This window comes from Perna viridis, chromosome 5 (assembly GCF_037379345.1).
Source record: "Perna viridis isolate PV_CMFRI_1.1 ecotype Kerala chromosome 5, ASM3737934v1, whole genome shotgun sequence".
Classification (NCBI taxonomy): domain Eukaryota; kingdom Metazoa; phylum Mollusca; class Bivalvia; order Mytilida; family Mytilidae; genus Perna; species Perna viridis.
In genome coordinates this window covers 9,005,052-9,020,710 of record NC_142449.1, presented here as the reverse complement: position 1 = coordinate 9,020,710, position 15,659 = coordinate 9,005,052, and the positions used below count along the sequence as shown (strand labels likewise).

General features: G+C 34.5%; 1 protein-coding gene and 2 long non-coding RNA genes across 5 annotated transcripts; 1 reads left to right on the top strand and 2 right to left on the bottom strand.

The window, feature by feature from the left end:
• Positions 1 to 1,355: 1,355 nt before the first annotated feature.
• LOC148615876 (mu-type opioid receptor-like) lies at positions 1,356 to 3,710 on the bottom strand. The gene is made up of 2 exons (XM_088581534.1): positions 2,630 to 3,710; positions 1,356 to 1,590 (listed from the first exon to the last, which is right to left on the bottom strand). Exons 1-2 carry the CDS (start codon positions 3,661 to 3,663, stop codon positions 1,500 to 1,502), a joined length of 1,125 nt encoding a protein of 374 aa, XP_088437660.1. The 5' UTR covers positions 3,664 to 3,710; the 3' UTR covers positions 1,356 to 1,499.
• A 26-nt stretch (positions 3,711 to 3,736) lies between these two features.
• LOC148615875 (uncharacterized) lies at positions 3,737 to 10,158 on the top strand. Of its 3 annotated transcripts, none has more exons than XR_015921886.1 (3): positions 3,737 to 3,861; positions 6,105 to 6,224; positions 8,965 to 10,158. It is a non-coding gene; the product is annotated as an uncharacterized LOC148615875 (long non-coding RNA). The 3 variants fall into 3 exon arrangements; XR_015921885.1 differs by lacking the exon at positions 8,965 to 10,158 and adding an exon at positions 8,571 to 8,750; XR_015921884.1 differs by lacking the exon at positions 8,965 to 10,158 and adding an exon at positions 7,514 to 8,750.
• LOC148615874 (uncharacterized) lies at positions 7,360 to 11,161 on the bottom strand. Its single transcript, XR_015921887.1, has 2 exons — positions 11,086 to 11,161; positions 7,360 to 7,816 (listed from the first exon to the last, which is right to left on the bottom strand). It is a non-coding gene; the product is annotated as an uncharacterized LOC148615874 (long non-coding RNA).
• Positions 11,162 to 15,659: the final 4,498 nt, after the last annotated feature.

The window sequence follows — 15,659 nt, the reverse complement described above, 5'->3', positions numbered from 1 at the left end:
ACTATATAATTGTATGTAAATGTCATATACGCTCTGTAAAGGACCCTTTGATTGGAACAAAATATATTCTATCCTATTCTGCAATGGCGGATCCAGAGGGATGCAGGGTGTTGGCACCCCCTTTTATTGGGAAATTTACCATTTTCATGTGCAAAAATGGCAAATAATGTCATAACACCCCTGAACACCTCGGCTGGCATCCCTCCTTTTCAATGTAACTGGATCCGGTCCTGTTCTGTACTCCACAAATAAGCAAAAAATTAAGGACCACTTTTATTTATTTATTTATTTATTTTCGAAATAATCTAGTATTATTTGAATTTATAGGCTAACTAGAAGTATCAGATTTGAGTCCTGTAATGATTATGTGTCTTAAATTTGATACTTTCTCCTATGAATTCAAATAAATCTTTTGTGGAGTATAATTATGTTCTAGGATACTGGCATCGCGTTTTTTTAAATCTATTTTCCATAATAACAACTCTTATTGCTGTTATATTGTTATGCTGTCTTGTGAAATGATTAGTTCTATCGAGTTTTTTCTACTGTTTGTTTGTAATTTATTACCAGAGCAAGTAGAGCACTTCATATTATTTCCTCAATCGACGAACCCGCTTAAAAATGAAATGATTCGAACTTTGTTGTATATTTTATCATTTACCGATAATGCAATTTTAGAAGCTTACGTGTCCTTGTATGTTTACACACTCTATCTGTATAATGACCTCTATATATGTAGGAAATCATGGTATATCCTCGTGACAATCTTTGTCAAGTTTCCTCTCTTACCGACTCTAATTTCCGCCATAAGGAAAAAATACTTTACGATGACGAAGTATTTACAAAGTATACAATTTTACCGCCCAAACCTTAGTACAGTTTTATATTTTGAAATACGTGCCCTTTTCAGTGTTTTTGGTGTATTACTATGCACACCCCCTTTCATTCACTTTTGATAAATTCATTGTAGCCTGATTTGACATGACAAACGAATGTTTACATTCAATTTTCTATTCTGCTAATTTCTCTATACACATGTTATTAACATTGAATTTGACAAATCCTAAATTCGGACGTGCAAGCATTATCTTTGGACAAATCCAACATTCGAGCACGCATTCTTATCCTTTTTTTTGTGTAAACACTAAGATATAAATTTTTAGTTATTTTTTTGTTAGCTACCATTAGTTTCATTACGACAAAGCATCGTAACGTCGAAGCAAAGAAACAAAAACCATGTTAACAAAGGACTCCTTCGTAGCGAGTCCTACTGTATATTGTCAGAATTGTTTGAATCGAGTACATAGGTCTACAACCGTCAATTGTACAAGAACCTATTATAACAGAAAGCCAAGTGTGGTCAATACATTTTTATCTGATCTAGAATTAAAAACAAAAGCTATTTACAGCACATATAAATAAGCTAAGCCAATTTTAAAATAGTCTTTGTGTACGAACGGACGGATTATAGAAGTAGTCGAGACGGATGCTCGAGTCTGTTAGGTGGAATTCGTGGCAGAGAACTTCTTCGAATCGCTTGAATATTCACGGGATGGTGCTTTTACTGTCATTTGACTGCTTGTTGAAATTCTGAAATGCACAAAAGAAATGATTACTCTGTTTGGCGTATTGTACCAAGTAGTCTTCTCAGACTGTCTTCAAATTAATTGAACTTGAGTAGTTATTGACATTTTACTTAATAGGTTAACGTGACATCAAACGAAAAATGAAGTTGGCACTTAACCCCGAGCGTGTGTTCCTAAATCTTAGCACATGTCACTCCAGTCTAATTGTCAACCAAGTCGGTTGTATGTAAACTATGATGGTCTATTAGCATATGTCTTCTTGTTAAAAAAGTAACAAAAAAAAACACTTGTTTACTTTGTCACTAAGGGTAAATATGTAATAATTAAACTATTTATACCGTCAAAGGCGCTTAATTTAACGAAAAAAATGTCGCGTCGAATTTCGATTTCAGGACGAAGGCCAATAACGTCAAGCGCAGATCCAATGTGACATTTTTATGCAAAAATGTGAGTAACTATTACCAGAGACCTATAATTACAGGTCTATGCTATTAGAAAGTGTATATATAGTAGTCTTTTAGAATTGAACAGACTTATTAACTCAACTTGCAACACAGTCTATTCCACGAGTGACCCCCTTTCCAGTGCGCAAACGTCGTTTTTGTTCTTATTTTCAGACATTTTCTATTAAAGACCAAAATATTTGTGGACTCGATTTGCGAGTGCCAATCCAAGTTTAATGCCCATATATCTTCATGCATTGTATACAATACTCTTAACTCATGAATATTCTTTTATGAAATATTAATGCTAATAATATTTTACGAAAGAAAATAGTGAAGACATGAACTCATGGTCATGAAGTGGTATATTTTGGTCTGACAATTTAGTACGTTGAGTAAGGTAAGAAATAGGTGGTACGCAAGCAAACCGATTTGATATACATAGCATCTTCATTTAAATGCAACCTATCCCATCAAAGAAATGATGGAAATAACAGGTCAAAGTAGTGAAAAATATTATATATCGTTTGTAATACAATGGTATGTGGTACATGTATATGATGTTGCGTTGTCGAATGGGGAAAATACAAGTAAACTAACCTGTGGTAAACAGTTTGTGTTAGTTTGGTAAGCTCTTTCCTAAATTTCTCATTCGTAGCTGTATACAAATAAAAGTTCAAAGCAAAATGTGAGAACTGGAACAAGTAACAAAATGTCCAAGCAAGGTCCAAGTAGCTCTTTTGTAACTTCAATGCTGTTGGTCTAACATACGAGTCCACAATGAAATAGATACAAATTGGAATTGTTGCAATGATAAAGTATGTAGTGGTAACGAGTAACATCCATGTTACTCGCTTTGTAGATTTTTGTTTCTTCCCTTGTGTGATTGGTCCAGAATGTGACATTCGTCTACGTGTTCTAGTCAGTTTCTTAAGTTCAAATGCGATCATAGAGTTCAGGACAATCATAATGACAGCGGGGAATACTGATAAAAATAGAAGGTCTATGTAAACGAAGACTTTCTCGTCAAATTCATAATACCCAAATGTCAAAGAGGAACACTTGTAATCTGCTGTAATTCCATTGGTCCAAAAGAAATGAATATTGATGCACACAAGGACAAATGTAACAAATCCAAAATAGGAGAGCGTCTTCTTAACAGTAAAATCTTTGAAGGTTTTTCTTCTTAGAGGAACAAAAGTCTTCATAAAACGAATCACCGTTACGAGGACCAGTATCCATGACGACAGCTGCATTGAAAAGTAAATAAGAAATAAACTAAACTTGCAGCTGAATCCTGAAAGAACACGAATGTCGACGTCAGACATGTACATCACCCAATAACGTATCAGACCGACAATAAGCACAGTGGCATCTGTAAAAGCTAAAATAAACAGCAAAGTATATGTGGCATTCTTGTAGAATTTGAGCTTGGAAAGTACGTAGACGTTCAGAGAATTTCCGATTAATCCTATCAATAAAAAAATAGGCGAAAATATAACCCAGAAATGTTTCTCCACTTCAGCATACATCGATGTATCTATATCACTTCCATTTGGATCGGTTATTGTGATGTTTTCAGCAGAAGCAAAGAACTGTACGGTCCCGCCAGTCGATGTGCTCTCATTTGCCATGACTGCTCCGAACTATTGACTATCTAACAACGTCTGAAAGTTTTTTAGTGCAATACAGCTTATATATACTTGAAAATCACGTGGTAGTTAAACAAGACTTGACATCAGGAAGCTAACAAACAAGATGGTGTTCCTTACTTTTGGCAAGATAATCTTTGTTTCTTACGATAGTGTTGTGGACTTTAATTAGAAACGGAAGTAAGTTACAAGTCTGATATAACCACGGCGTTATTTTGTTGACTACTGGAAAGGATTCTGGTTTAGAAGCGGACGACGAAGAGGGGTCAATGGGTGCAAATAATGAAAATACGTTACCGTTGATGTTTTATTTTCTTTTTGTTGTTGTTATTTTTCAATTTGAAAAGTTCCTTTGCTGCAGGGTGTTTTTTTGTCCGGGCGTTGGCTAATACCGGTTGATATGAAACTAACCGGTACGCTTCGTCTGTAGTTACGCGGAAGCAAGTTAGAGAACTTCCAAATTTATCTGTTGAGTAAGGTCGGTATCTAGTACTGATAAGATTATTGTGGGCAATTGTTAATAGTTTAATTTATTTTGAATTTGAGGAAATTGTAAAAATCGATTAACTTATTATTTAGCTGAAAAAGAACCACATACCATTTTGCTAAGTAAACTTCTCTATTGAATTAATTACTATATATGGAGCTTATTTTCTATGGTCATTTAAATAGAAACATTAATGTAAGCAGTTAAACAGCTGAAAGTAGGGGGATTCTTCCTACAAGGTAGGAATGTTTACCTACAGAATAAGATATTTTTACCTTACCCTAGACTTGTTGGTTGTCAACTTTAGATGAAAAAGCTTCAGATTCTCATAACTTTTGGAATAACATTGACTTTTTGATGAATAATTAAAGCTGTATCATTTTTGTATAATTCTTATTACTTGTGTATGTGGACATGTTCATACTAAAATTATTCTCATAAAGTTTACTGAAATGCAAAACAGATTTGGGAAATGTGCATTAGCTAACATAAAATAAAAACACTAAGCACTTCTTTTATTACATGAAAAAAAATTACAAAATTTGTAAAAGGATGGTCACATTGTCCAGAGTGTGTCATTTGTTTTTCCCTAGAACTATGATTACATTTGAACTTCGATGTAACTGTAACTATTTAAAAATTAGATTATTGTTATTTGAACACTGAGAGTTGTTTTTTTTTTTCTGTCACACTCCAGTTGCCACTTACTGGAATTTCTATTAGACAGATAAATTTGTCTATGTGAAGAGAAAATCCTCTTACAGCAGTTGAACTGCCTGAGCGAAGGTGTCTATTTAAATGACCATTGTTACTAATTCAATAGATGAATTAATTTAGCAAAACGTCGTATTTACTTTGGGCTATACCAGTTTAAAAAGGTTGTCACAGTAAACTCACTGTAATTTAGATGGTTAGAACCCATGCAGACCATTCCGCTGCTGTCGACATTGAAAGAGTAATCAAGGAAACCAAGTTTCGAGCAGAAAACAAAAGAAAATAATCCAAGAATAAAGACCGGACAAGGAAAACAGACACACACAATAAAGAACACGAAATAATCAAAATAATATGTACAAAGAAACAAAATTGAGACGTGAAAAAAAGATGTGCGAATGAAGGACGCACGTTTATATCGTGAGCTAAGCCTGGGTGTGTATTGAATTTAAAAATGCTTAACTGTGACCTTTTAAAAGACGTATTTATTCTATATATTTATTGGTGGTTTAGGATGTTATTTGCACCTATCCCGGAATCAGATTTTTATCCGCTGTACTTACAAGCTCCGGGTAAAACTTACTTTTAAATCGTTGATCGTACTACTAGTATATTAAGGTAATTCTTAACTTTTAAAAACGCTTAATAACACATCGACACGCATTCCATACCAGCTTCTTTAAAAGTTGTGGGTACCAACGGTAAACTTACTTAATGTTTTAAAGACAACTTTTACTACAACAATGATTTTGTAAATTGGTCTTCTATAATTGTCCCAATGATATTGACAGAATGATTGTCTCAGGGAAGACAGGACATAAAACGATAAACGCATTGCAACGACTATGTCTTGACAAAATATTACCAAACGAGTATAAAACGATGAACGCGAAATAAAGGGTGTAAGTCAACCTTTTTCAATTTTATTCTGATACTTTTATATTATGACCAACACATTGAAATTGCTGTGTCTAAAAATAGAAGTATAATATCTTCCATGGTCTAAATAAACAGAAGGTTTACCATGCTGTTTCTAAATAAACAGAAGGTTGTCAATGGACATGAATTTACCAATTAACATTTGACAGATAAAATGTAGAAAAAATATTGTAATAAATAACACTTCAAACCATTGTGTATTTTCAGAAAAAGAATTCAAGTGGTTCATTAAGTTGTTTCCCAACTTATGTAAAAAAAAAAGTATATGACAATTATTTTTCAGCCCGATCGGACACGTTTTATGTATGTGAATCATCAAATCTCCGCGACTCTCGGGTAGATCCACTTGTACAGGAATCACGAAGTTGGGACATGTTACATTACAGACCGTTGAATTGTTCAGGTAAACTAGCATAGGATAAACATTACCAAAAGCTAATTGCACAAAATGGGGTACTAGTATGTGTGCTGCAGTAAAACATTCCTTAAAAATTAATATAGCTGGTTTCTGTAAAGAATAGGATTCAAAGCACAAAACGTTTTGTTACGAAACTCGCAAATCATTCATTATTTTAAAAAAAAATAGCAGATCAAGAGTAATCAAGGAAACCAAGGTTATAGCGGTAATCAAAAGAATGTAATCCAGGGACAAAGTCCAGACATGGAAAACAGACATACACAACAAAGAACATAAAGTAACTTAACTCATACATATATAGTCCGGGGTAGACAAAAGAGGAAAGGAAAACTATGACCCGTTGAACAAAGCAGTTTTCATGGTGCAGATGGATACACCATAACGATCCACGAGTTCATGATGACGACCATAAAACTTCTGTAGTGATGACTAATCTTGTAACAACATATCCCTGTTCCAGAAGCCTATTTGTTAGAGTTCTAGTGCGATACAAAAAGTCTGCGTAGCTTCGGAAAAATCTTGCATAACGTATCAGTTGTGATATGAACACTCCATACGCAGGTGCTGAAGGGATGTTGCCACAGATGAAAAGAAAGTTGACAATTCTGAATAAAAAGTCATCACGTTTTTCGTAAAGTTTAGTAAATAGTTTTCCTTTACCATCGATTTCTAAGTGTAGGTCAAGATATGAGGCTTACTTCACACTGTCTGTAGTATCCTTTATCTCAATTTTTTGGTGGGTAGATGCGATGTATTAAATCTCCGAAATTAGGATTGTTTAAAGATAATACGTCATCTATATAGCGGAAACTGAGATTAAAGGATCTAGCCAAACAATATTCTTTCTTTCGGATCAGATCAGCTATAAAGTCAGCCTCATAAGAGTGAAGGAATAGGTCAGCAAGTGAAGGAGCACAATTTGTTCCTATTGGAATGCCGACCGTTTGTTGAAAAACGCGTCCACTACACTGCACAAATATGTTGTCGATTAAAAATTCCAGCATTTTGTAAACATCTTCTGTATATTTAAAAGATAATTTGGAATTATTTCTTACAAAGTATGAGGAATCTCTACCAAGAACTATATATTTGTATCTAGGTGTACCATCTTTTTTGGAAAAAAAACAACGGTGTATAATGTTTTTAAGTCGGGATTTTAACTGAGTATGGGGAATAGAAGTATACAGTGTTGAAAAATCATAGGTTTCAATGCTATTATATTCAGAGAATAGTCTTGAACTGATTGTCTCCAAAAGATCTTTCGAATTTTTCAGGATCCACATTGAATTAATACCCCTACGGGAGTAACAAGTGTTGTGGTAGGACTGCAGACCCTCTTTGACAGTTGTGGGTGTAGAAGTTAAAAGTTTTGAAAGAGGTTTGGTGGTACATTTGGCAGATCCAGCAATGAAACGTTGTTTGTATGGATTCTTGTGGAGTTTAGGAATCCAGCACATCGTCCATGGTAGAGAGACCAAAAGAGGATAGCATAGATTTATGGTTTTCCACCATCTCTTCTTTGGAGAGTGTGGTAGCAGTATAGGTCTTATCACCGCTATTATTTTCTGCATGTACCTCTGAAAATAAACATTGGATGTAAAACGTTTTGCAGACAAAAACAATATTGTTATGGGTTTTGTCTGCTGGTGCGACAACATATTTGTCATGTATAGTAGACAATGTTTTTGCTACATCGATACTAATATCATCTGCCTATGACATACTGATAGCATTTAAATACTGATCTTAGAAACATTCGAAAAACACGGTAATATGGAACGCCATAACTGTCTTATCTGGTCAATTATATATATATGATACTTGGTGCTATTTTCTTTATAATCGGTACTTTCGTATTTATAAGTAGTTGTACTATCTTTATATGTAATGGTTTTGCCTTTATATGCGGTAGTTTCACCATTATATTCGGTGGATTTACCTGTATACACGATGGTTTTACCTTTATACGCGGTGGCTGCTTGGGATTTTATACTGAGTCAGAAAATAGTTAAACGCGAATTATTATTTTTTTTTCAAAATAATCCTAAACCCCCTGGTATATATATACACCATACATTCCAGGCAATCATATGAGTGACTCTTTCCAATCTCATGTGCAACAATCTTCCCAGATTATCTTTCTCGATAAAAGCAAGACTTGGAATATGTGCGGAGTTGCGAGTACTGTCCACGCTAATTTAATTCGTGAGTGAAATGGGTGGGGTTTTTGTTACCAACCACATCGCTTTGTGTCTTTTTACCCTTATTTAATCTGAATGACCGAGAAATGTCATAAGCCAAAAGTGCTGATTTTTTTTTTATTTTATGCAGCTTGTTGTGATATTCCTTTCCACCGAAATAAAAAAAAACATAGAAATTGAAGAAAAGGTGATAGTACAATAATTAAGACGACGAACTCAACATTATAATGTGTTTGGTTGATGAGCTTGACTGTTGATTGAAGTTATATAAATGAAGCTGAGTGAAACAATAAAAATTGACTAAAATTTAGTTAATACTATAAGATTTATGCTTAATTGATTCAATGGTTACATGTAGTCTATCGAGAATAGACTCGTCACATTTATTGGGATTTTTCAATATACTTGAAAATTCAAATATAGATCGTTATCGTGACTGTTTTACGTAGGTTATAATTGTATTTTGAACTCACTCGAACTTTCGCTCAATTGTGTTTTACATCATGCTATATCATGTGTTTCAGGGTCACGATGACACGTCAAATCAAATGACAAGCGTTCATTTCCTATGTCGAAAGATTAACACCACTTTCTACTATTTTAGAACTACCCAGATTTTTCAGCAACAACATCAGGTGAAGAACAATACGGACTATGAGTCAAATAGTGAACTCTGTGTAAAAAAGTTAGTTCCGTTTCCGTAATTTTCGGAAAGCTTAAACACTTCCGACTCACATCTCCTTTAACACATTAAGACTACTAAACTTAATTCTACAACATAAGAGGTTTGAAATCCGTTCCTCCATATCCCAAGGTCAAGCGCGGATCAAAGAGAAACGTGTCGGGTGTACTCCTTCTAAAATTGGGAAATTTTTATGTGTATTAAATTTGAATTTTCCACAAAATTTATACCCAAAAATATTCTTTCCGCGCTTCATTCGGCCTTCTATTCTTGTTTAGTTTAAACATATTTTATTTGTCAAATAACAAAAAGATTAGAAATATATACAAAAGGGTCAAATGTTGAAGGTGTGTTTTTGAGACTTATGATTACACAATAAGAAACCGTTTGGATTTCCTTATATATTTTAATTCCGATTTAAATATTTTTTACATTTTGATCATATGAAAGTTCAGAATTACCACAGGTAAGCATGTGTATATCTATGGTCATCTCAATAAGTGGCCAATGCAGATTGTCAAAAAGTTCTGTTCTATAATCATTATATTTTCTACATTCAGAGAAAAAAATGTTTTACATCTTCATTTTCAAAACCACATCTACAGGCAGGGTTTGAAATAAGTTTGTCTTTGTACAGGTCAAAGTTAAGAAATGATGCTGAACATCTCACTTGAGTTAAGATTATACTCTATTCTATTTCCGCCACCCCTAACATGCCATGTTACGTAACGATGGAACCGTGTCAGAGATATTTAATAAGAAAATAGCTTGCTGGACAACTTCTAGCGTTGTAGGAGTTACGTTTTGTATTGCAAAACGACATAAAAAAAAACTGAGTCACGAGTTTACAATACATTTTAATATACCTGTATTGAACCAAGCATGTGCCCTCAGGGGGCAGTCAATAGACACACCGTATTACCGACTTGTTTTCAAAACCCGACGAATACGATATATCGCTGTCCGTGAGGTGGCACCGCTTGTCAGGTAAGAAGCATGTATGTTTTAATCATATTTTTTATGAACCAAACATTGTATGTGTAGCTGATACAAAGCACTATATGTATGACACAAAAATGACAAATAAAATATGAATCATTTATGGCTTCGAAAACAAATTTCTTCACAAAAATATACGTTTGTTTACTTTTACACGTGTTTAGAATCCTTTTGTAATTTGATTTGGAATCAATTAAAGCACAATTATATCTACTGATTCTCTCTAATCACCTTTATAATAGTATCTTATTCACCTGGATGGACCAGGTAATACAGGTGCTAAATATATACTACATATGCCTTCAAAATGGATGAGGTGTTTGGTAATCGGAAAATACGTTGAACAATGCGGCATTTGAAGGTAAAAGTCGTTCCCTATAAAACAGCATTAAATGTGTGGATAACGCAATTGCCGTGTATAAGGTGTAATTTCAATTTCTGAATCAAAAGGAAACAAATCGCCTTCGACGAAAATCCTGATTCGTCGGTAACTTTATTGTCCCACTAACTTTCAAACATTCAAAGAAACGTCCCGCTTTTGAACGCATCATTCCTGCTTTTGATCGATTGTATCAATCGACAGGTATGGATGTATCATGTGAATCGACAGGTACCCTAAAATCAAGGCTAGTTTCATTAATATCCCTCAACATTTAGCAATTTGCGTCAAATGTATCGACAGTGTATGCATTAAATTGTTAATCTGCGGCACTATTTTATAGAAATTATTTTTTTTATACATGACAAAGTAAACAAACGTATTTTCCGCGCGCAAAAAATCATTTCTTGAAAGCTATGAATGGTATGTTTTTGTTCGCTTTTTTGTTGTGTCATACAAAAAGCTATGAACATTATATTTTTTGTTTGTTTTTGTGTTATACATACAGTTCTTTATCAGCCCCACATACAGTGTTTGATTCATTCAAAACGTATGAATAAATTGATAAAAAAAAATGCCTCTTACCCGACATGCCGTGTTAACTTGCGGACGGCGATATATCGTATCCGTCCGGTTTTTAAAAAAAAATGTTACAAGTCGGTAACACAGTGTGATAGTAGCATTGATGATTCATTTAACAAAGGAGATACAGACAACAGTTAATCTTGTGTAAATACAGATGTGATATTTCCGAGTACCATCAAGCACCACTCACATTTACAGCCTAGAATACTAGTCTGTCGGGTTGCAAATTTTATAGTGGGAGCAAGTCCCTGTGGTGGGAGCAAGCCCCTAAGGGTTGGTGAAACCCCCTGTGGTTGGAGCAATTAATCTCCGTCCTCCAATAGATACTCTGTATAATGGACTATGTTAATTTAGTGTAAAATGCAACAATTAAGATATCTACCGCGTGTTTTAAACGAGTCTTGCATTGGAGATTTCCTTCGTGATAGATTTTTTTCTCATAAAAATATTAACACTTTACCGAACCTATCCGATTAACTTTTATTGTCCGTAAGTAAACAACTTCTATATTTAAAAAATCGTAAGAATATTCACGTTGTCTTATTCCATGCAGTTTTAAAAACTGACAACAGCTGTGTCCCGGAACGCCAAACCGTGCAAAGTTAAAATTCATCAAATTTCATAATGCTAAGGGGTGGATCCAGAGATTATGGTTTCTAGGCAATTTTTGTCACATTTTTGCCAATATTCTGCGCAGAATCTAGCATCCCATTTATTTGATTGAAAACTATGCTTAACCCATACAATTGAAAAGGGCTGAGTTAAAGTCTAGAAGGCATCTTCTTTGAATAGTTTAAACCAAGAAAACTGATCAAATTTACACAGAAAACTCAAAGTAGCTTAGGTAAACTGAAATTAAATAAATATTGTTGCGAATGTTTTTTCTTACTCCTTTCGGAAATAAATACTCTGACCCAACAGAATATGAAACACCACCACCCCTGCCCTCCGAGAATCAGATGTTCATCCCTTAAATGTGTAAGATACGAGAAAAGGTGAGTTCGGTTCAAATATCTTACAACATGCATCTTCAGTACATTGACATCTACAAAGAAAAAAATTTCCTTGTTTATATAAACATTCGTCATGTTAAAAATGATACAGTTTGTACTTACTTATAAGTACAAAGAGCAATGTCATCATCTTAAATTTGTCAGCTGACGTATATTTGAAGTCGGAAAGGAAATCGGTCTTTTTATTAAATGGTTCGTTTGAACTTCGAGTGGCAACTTCCTCCAAAATAACACATTCACTATTTATCAATTTGTAATTTCACGATGTCACCCTTAAAGTACAAAAATTAGTGCAGTTATAGCGAACATGAGGTCTCCCATGTCGTTGGTGCAGCAAAACACAACGCAGGATCAGCATTCTCAACGTAAAGGATATTCTGGATGCGTCTTAAGTTTTGGCGAAGTTAATAATATGATGACCTCTGACTTGTGGTGATGTAAGTTTCTTGCTGTGGTGTACAGATCAAGAGGAGAACTACTACTAATGAAGAACTATATTTCTTGCGCTATTATTTCCTGTTAATAAATAATTTTTATATATTTTTTTTCTATCTACAAATGTACTTATGAATTCGACCTTATTACACTTCATACTGTAATAATATCCTATATTGCTTGCATTCTTTTTAATACTAATTATTGTATTATGATGTCCAGGCGCGTAGCTGCCGTTAGGCAAAAGAGCTTTTGCCTGAACTTAATTTTGCCTTTTTTTTTTAGATAAAATACATCCAGGAGAGGCATAAATGATGCTCTAAAACGCTATCTCCGTGGAGCTTCGGCCCCAGACCCCCTGCCGTAATTTTGCCTACACTTCAATTTGGCCTCAGCTACGCGCCTGTGTATCTTGCATGACAAGGACCCATGATTGATAAATAAAATAATTTTAATGTACATTTAAATGAATATTCACGATGCATAGGGTTTTTTGCTATCGTTGTTAATTTTCATTTTTGCAAAAAATAAAATAAATGTTCTCCTCCCTTACCTCTATGAAAATTAAAAAATTCAACTCTTCTCAAAAAAAAATGTTGGAGCCTTTATCTTGTTATACGCCGGTCGCTGCTGCAAATTTCAAAGTCTCTAGTGTTGATGGTTGATTATTTTTTATATTATGCATACGAATTTTAAAAAATTATGATGTGCGCACAACAATAGCAGATCCAGGGGAAGGCTTCCGAGATTTTGTTGTATTTATTTTGATTTAAGAAAAAAAGTGGCTTAGAATTAACAACTGATAGCTTGGAAGGCCTAAAAACCAATTGTGGATCTGAACTTGCCTTTGACGCAAATATCTTCTCGTTGTACTCCACATTTTCGTGGATTAAATATATGCAAACTGTCCCAACCGAAGTGTGTATTTTCAATAAGCAAACAGTGTACGAAATGATGCGAAAAATATTTCTTTAAGTAAATCAAAAAAGATTTTTTGGCATAAACATATATATGGTAAAATAGCAAGGAATAATTTTATAAACACTCGTTCAAGGGTGAGATAATTCTATAGAAATGTAATGGGAAATTAAGTTTTTTTTAATTTAACAAAAGGAAGAGTTCGGTGACCACCAATTTTCTTTTTGGAATATGAAATAATGTCAGTTAACCATTTTTATACAAATTTTCAAGAACTTTTTTCATCTCAAAATTAAGTTGGGGACCTATTATTTCACAGTATGTTGATATTGTTGCCCACAATCTAGTGATTAATGGCAGAGAGTATAATGTGCATTTCCAGGGACCTCTAGGATGCTATAGAGTTCTAGTTCGGAGACGGTAAGTATTCCTCCGATGAGTGAGACTGTTGTGCAGGGAAATGTCTGCGTTCCTGAAGGAAAGTCATTAATGTGTTTCGATGGTATTATTGAACCTATTGAAAGAAAACTTGGATCAGAATGACCATTAACAGCTAGAACCTTAATTGAAGTGAATGAAACTGTGCCTGTGCGTATTATGAATGTGAAGCCTGAAGCGTGTGTACCTCATAAATGAACTAGTGTAGGTGAGATGTCTGCGATTGCAAGTGTTGAAAGTTGTGTATGTTCTTATAATACAAAACAAACGCTAATACCAGACGTACAGAGTTTCTTGGAAAGGTCAAGTGCAGGCTTAACTAAAGAGTAATCAAGGGAACCAAGGTTATAGCGGTAATCAAAAGAATGTAATCCAGGGTCGAAGACCAGACATGGAAAACAGACGTACACAACAAAAAACATAATGTAAATAAAATCATACACACAAAGTACAAGAGCAGATGAGCAACTCGAACCAGGTGCACTGGTAGGGTAAGCGTCCTCTGCTTTTCTAGAAACACCCGCTGATCTGCTCATAAAAAGTCAAGCCCGGGGTAGACAAAAGAGGAAAGGAAAACTATGACCCGTTGAACAAAGCAGTTTTCATGGTGCAGATGGATACACCATAACGATCCACGAGTTCATGATGACGACCATAAAACTTTTGTAGTGATGACTTCAATCTTGTAGCAACATAACCCTGCTCCAGAAGCCTATTTGTTAGAATTCTAGCGCAATAAAAAAAGTCTGCGTAGACTCGGCAAGCTCACAGTGCCTGTAGTATCCTTTATCTCAAGTTCTTTGGGGGTAGGTACGATGTATTAAATCCCCAAAATTAGGATTGTTTAAAGATAATACGTCATCTATATAGCGGAAACTGAGATTAAAGGATCTAGCCAAACAATATTCTTTCTTTCGGATCAGATCAGCTATAAAGTTGGCCTCATAAGAGTGAAGAAATAGGTCAGCAAGTAGAGGAGCACAATGTGTTCCCTTTGGAATGCCGACCGTTTGTTGAAAAACGCGTCCACCACACTGGACAAATATGTTGTCGATTAAAAATTCCAGCATTTTGTAAACATCTTCTGTATATTTAAAAGATGATTTGGAATTATTTCTTACAAAGTATGAGGAATCTCTACCAAGTATATATTTTTATCTAGGTGTACCATCTTTTTTTTTTTAAAAACAACGATGTATAATGTTTTTTAAGTCGGGATTTTAACTGAGTATGGGGAATAGAAGTATACAGTGTTGAAAAATCATAGGTTTCAATGCTATTATATTCTGATAGTAGTCTTGAACTGATTGTCTCCAAAAGATCTTTCGAATTTTTCAGGATACACATTGAATTAATACCACTACAGGAGTAACAAATGTTTTAGTACAAAAAGAAAAGTTACGTGAATTACTTGTTAAATATAAGAATTCATTCGCAGAATCTGATAGAGATCTGGGCAGGACAAACATTGTGGAACATAAGAATAATACTGAGATGCTCCAGCATTTAAGGAACCGCCTAGGAAAACGCCTGTTCATATGAGGCAAAAACCTGACAAGAACATTTATGAAATGTTGGCTAAGGACATAATCGAGCCATTCAAAATTGCGTGGGTCGTCTGGCGTATTGTAAGTGCGGAAGAAGGATGGAAGTTATAGATTCTGTGTGGACTATCGAAGTCTAAATAAAGTGACTATCAAAGACGCTTACTCACTTCAATGAATACATGATTCGTTGGAACAGCTTTCCAGTAATGCCTGGTTTTCCACG

Coding starts and splice junctions, on each gene's coding strand:
- LOC148615876 (XM_088581534.1), bottom strand. CDS start 3,663: ATGGCAAATGAGAGCACATCGACTGGCGGGACCGTACAGTTCTTTGCT. Junction 1,591..2,629: donor ACACAAACTGTTTACCACAG/GTTAGTTTACTT, acceptor TGTGCATTTCAG/AATTTCAACAAGCAGTCAAA.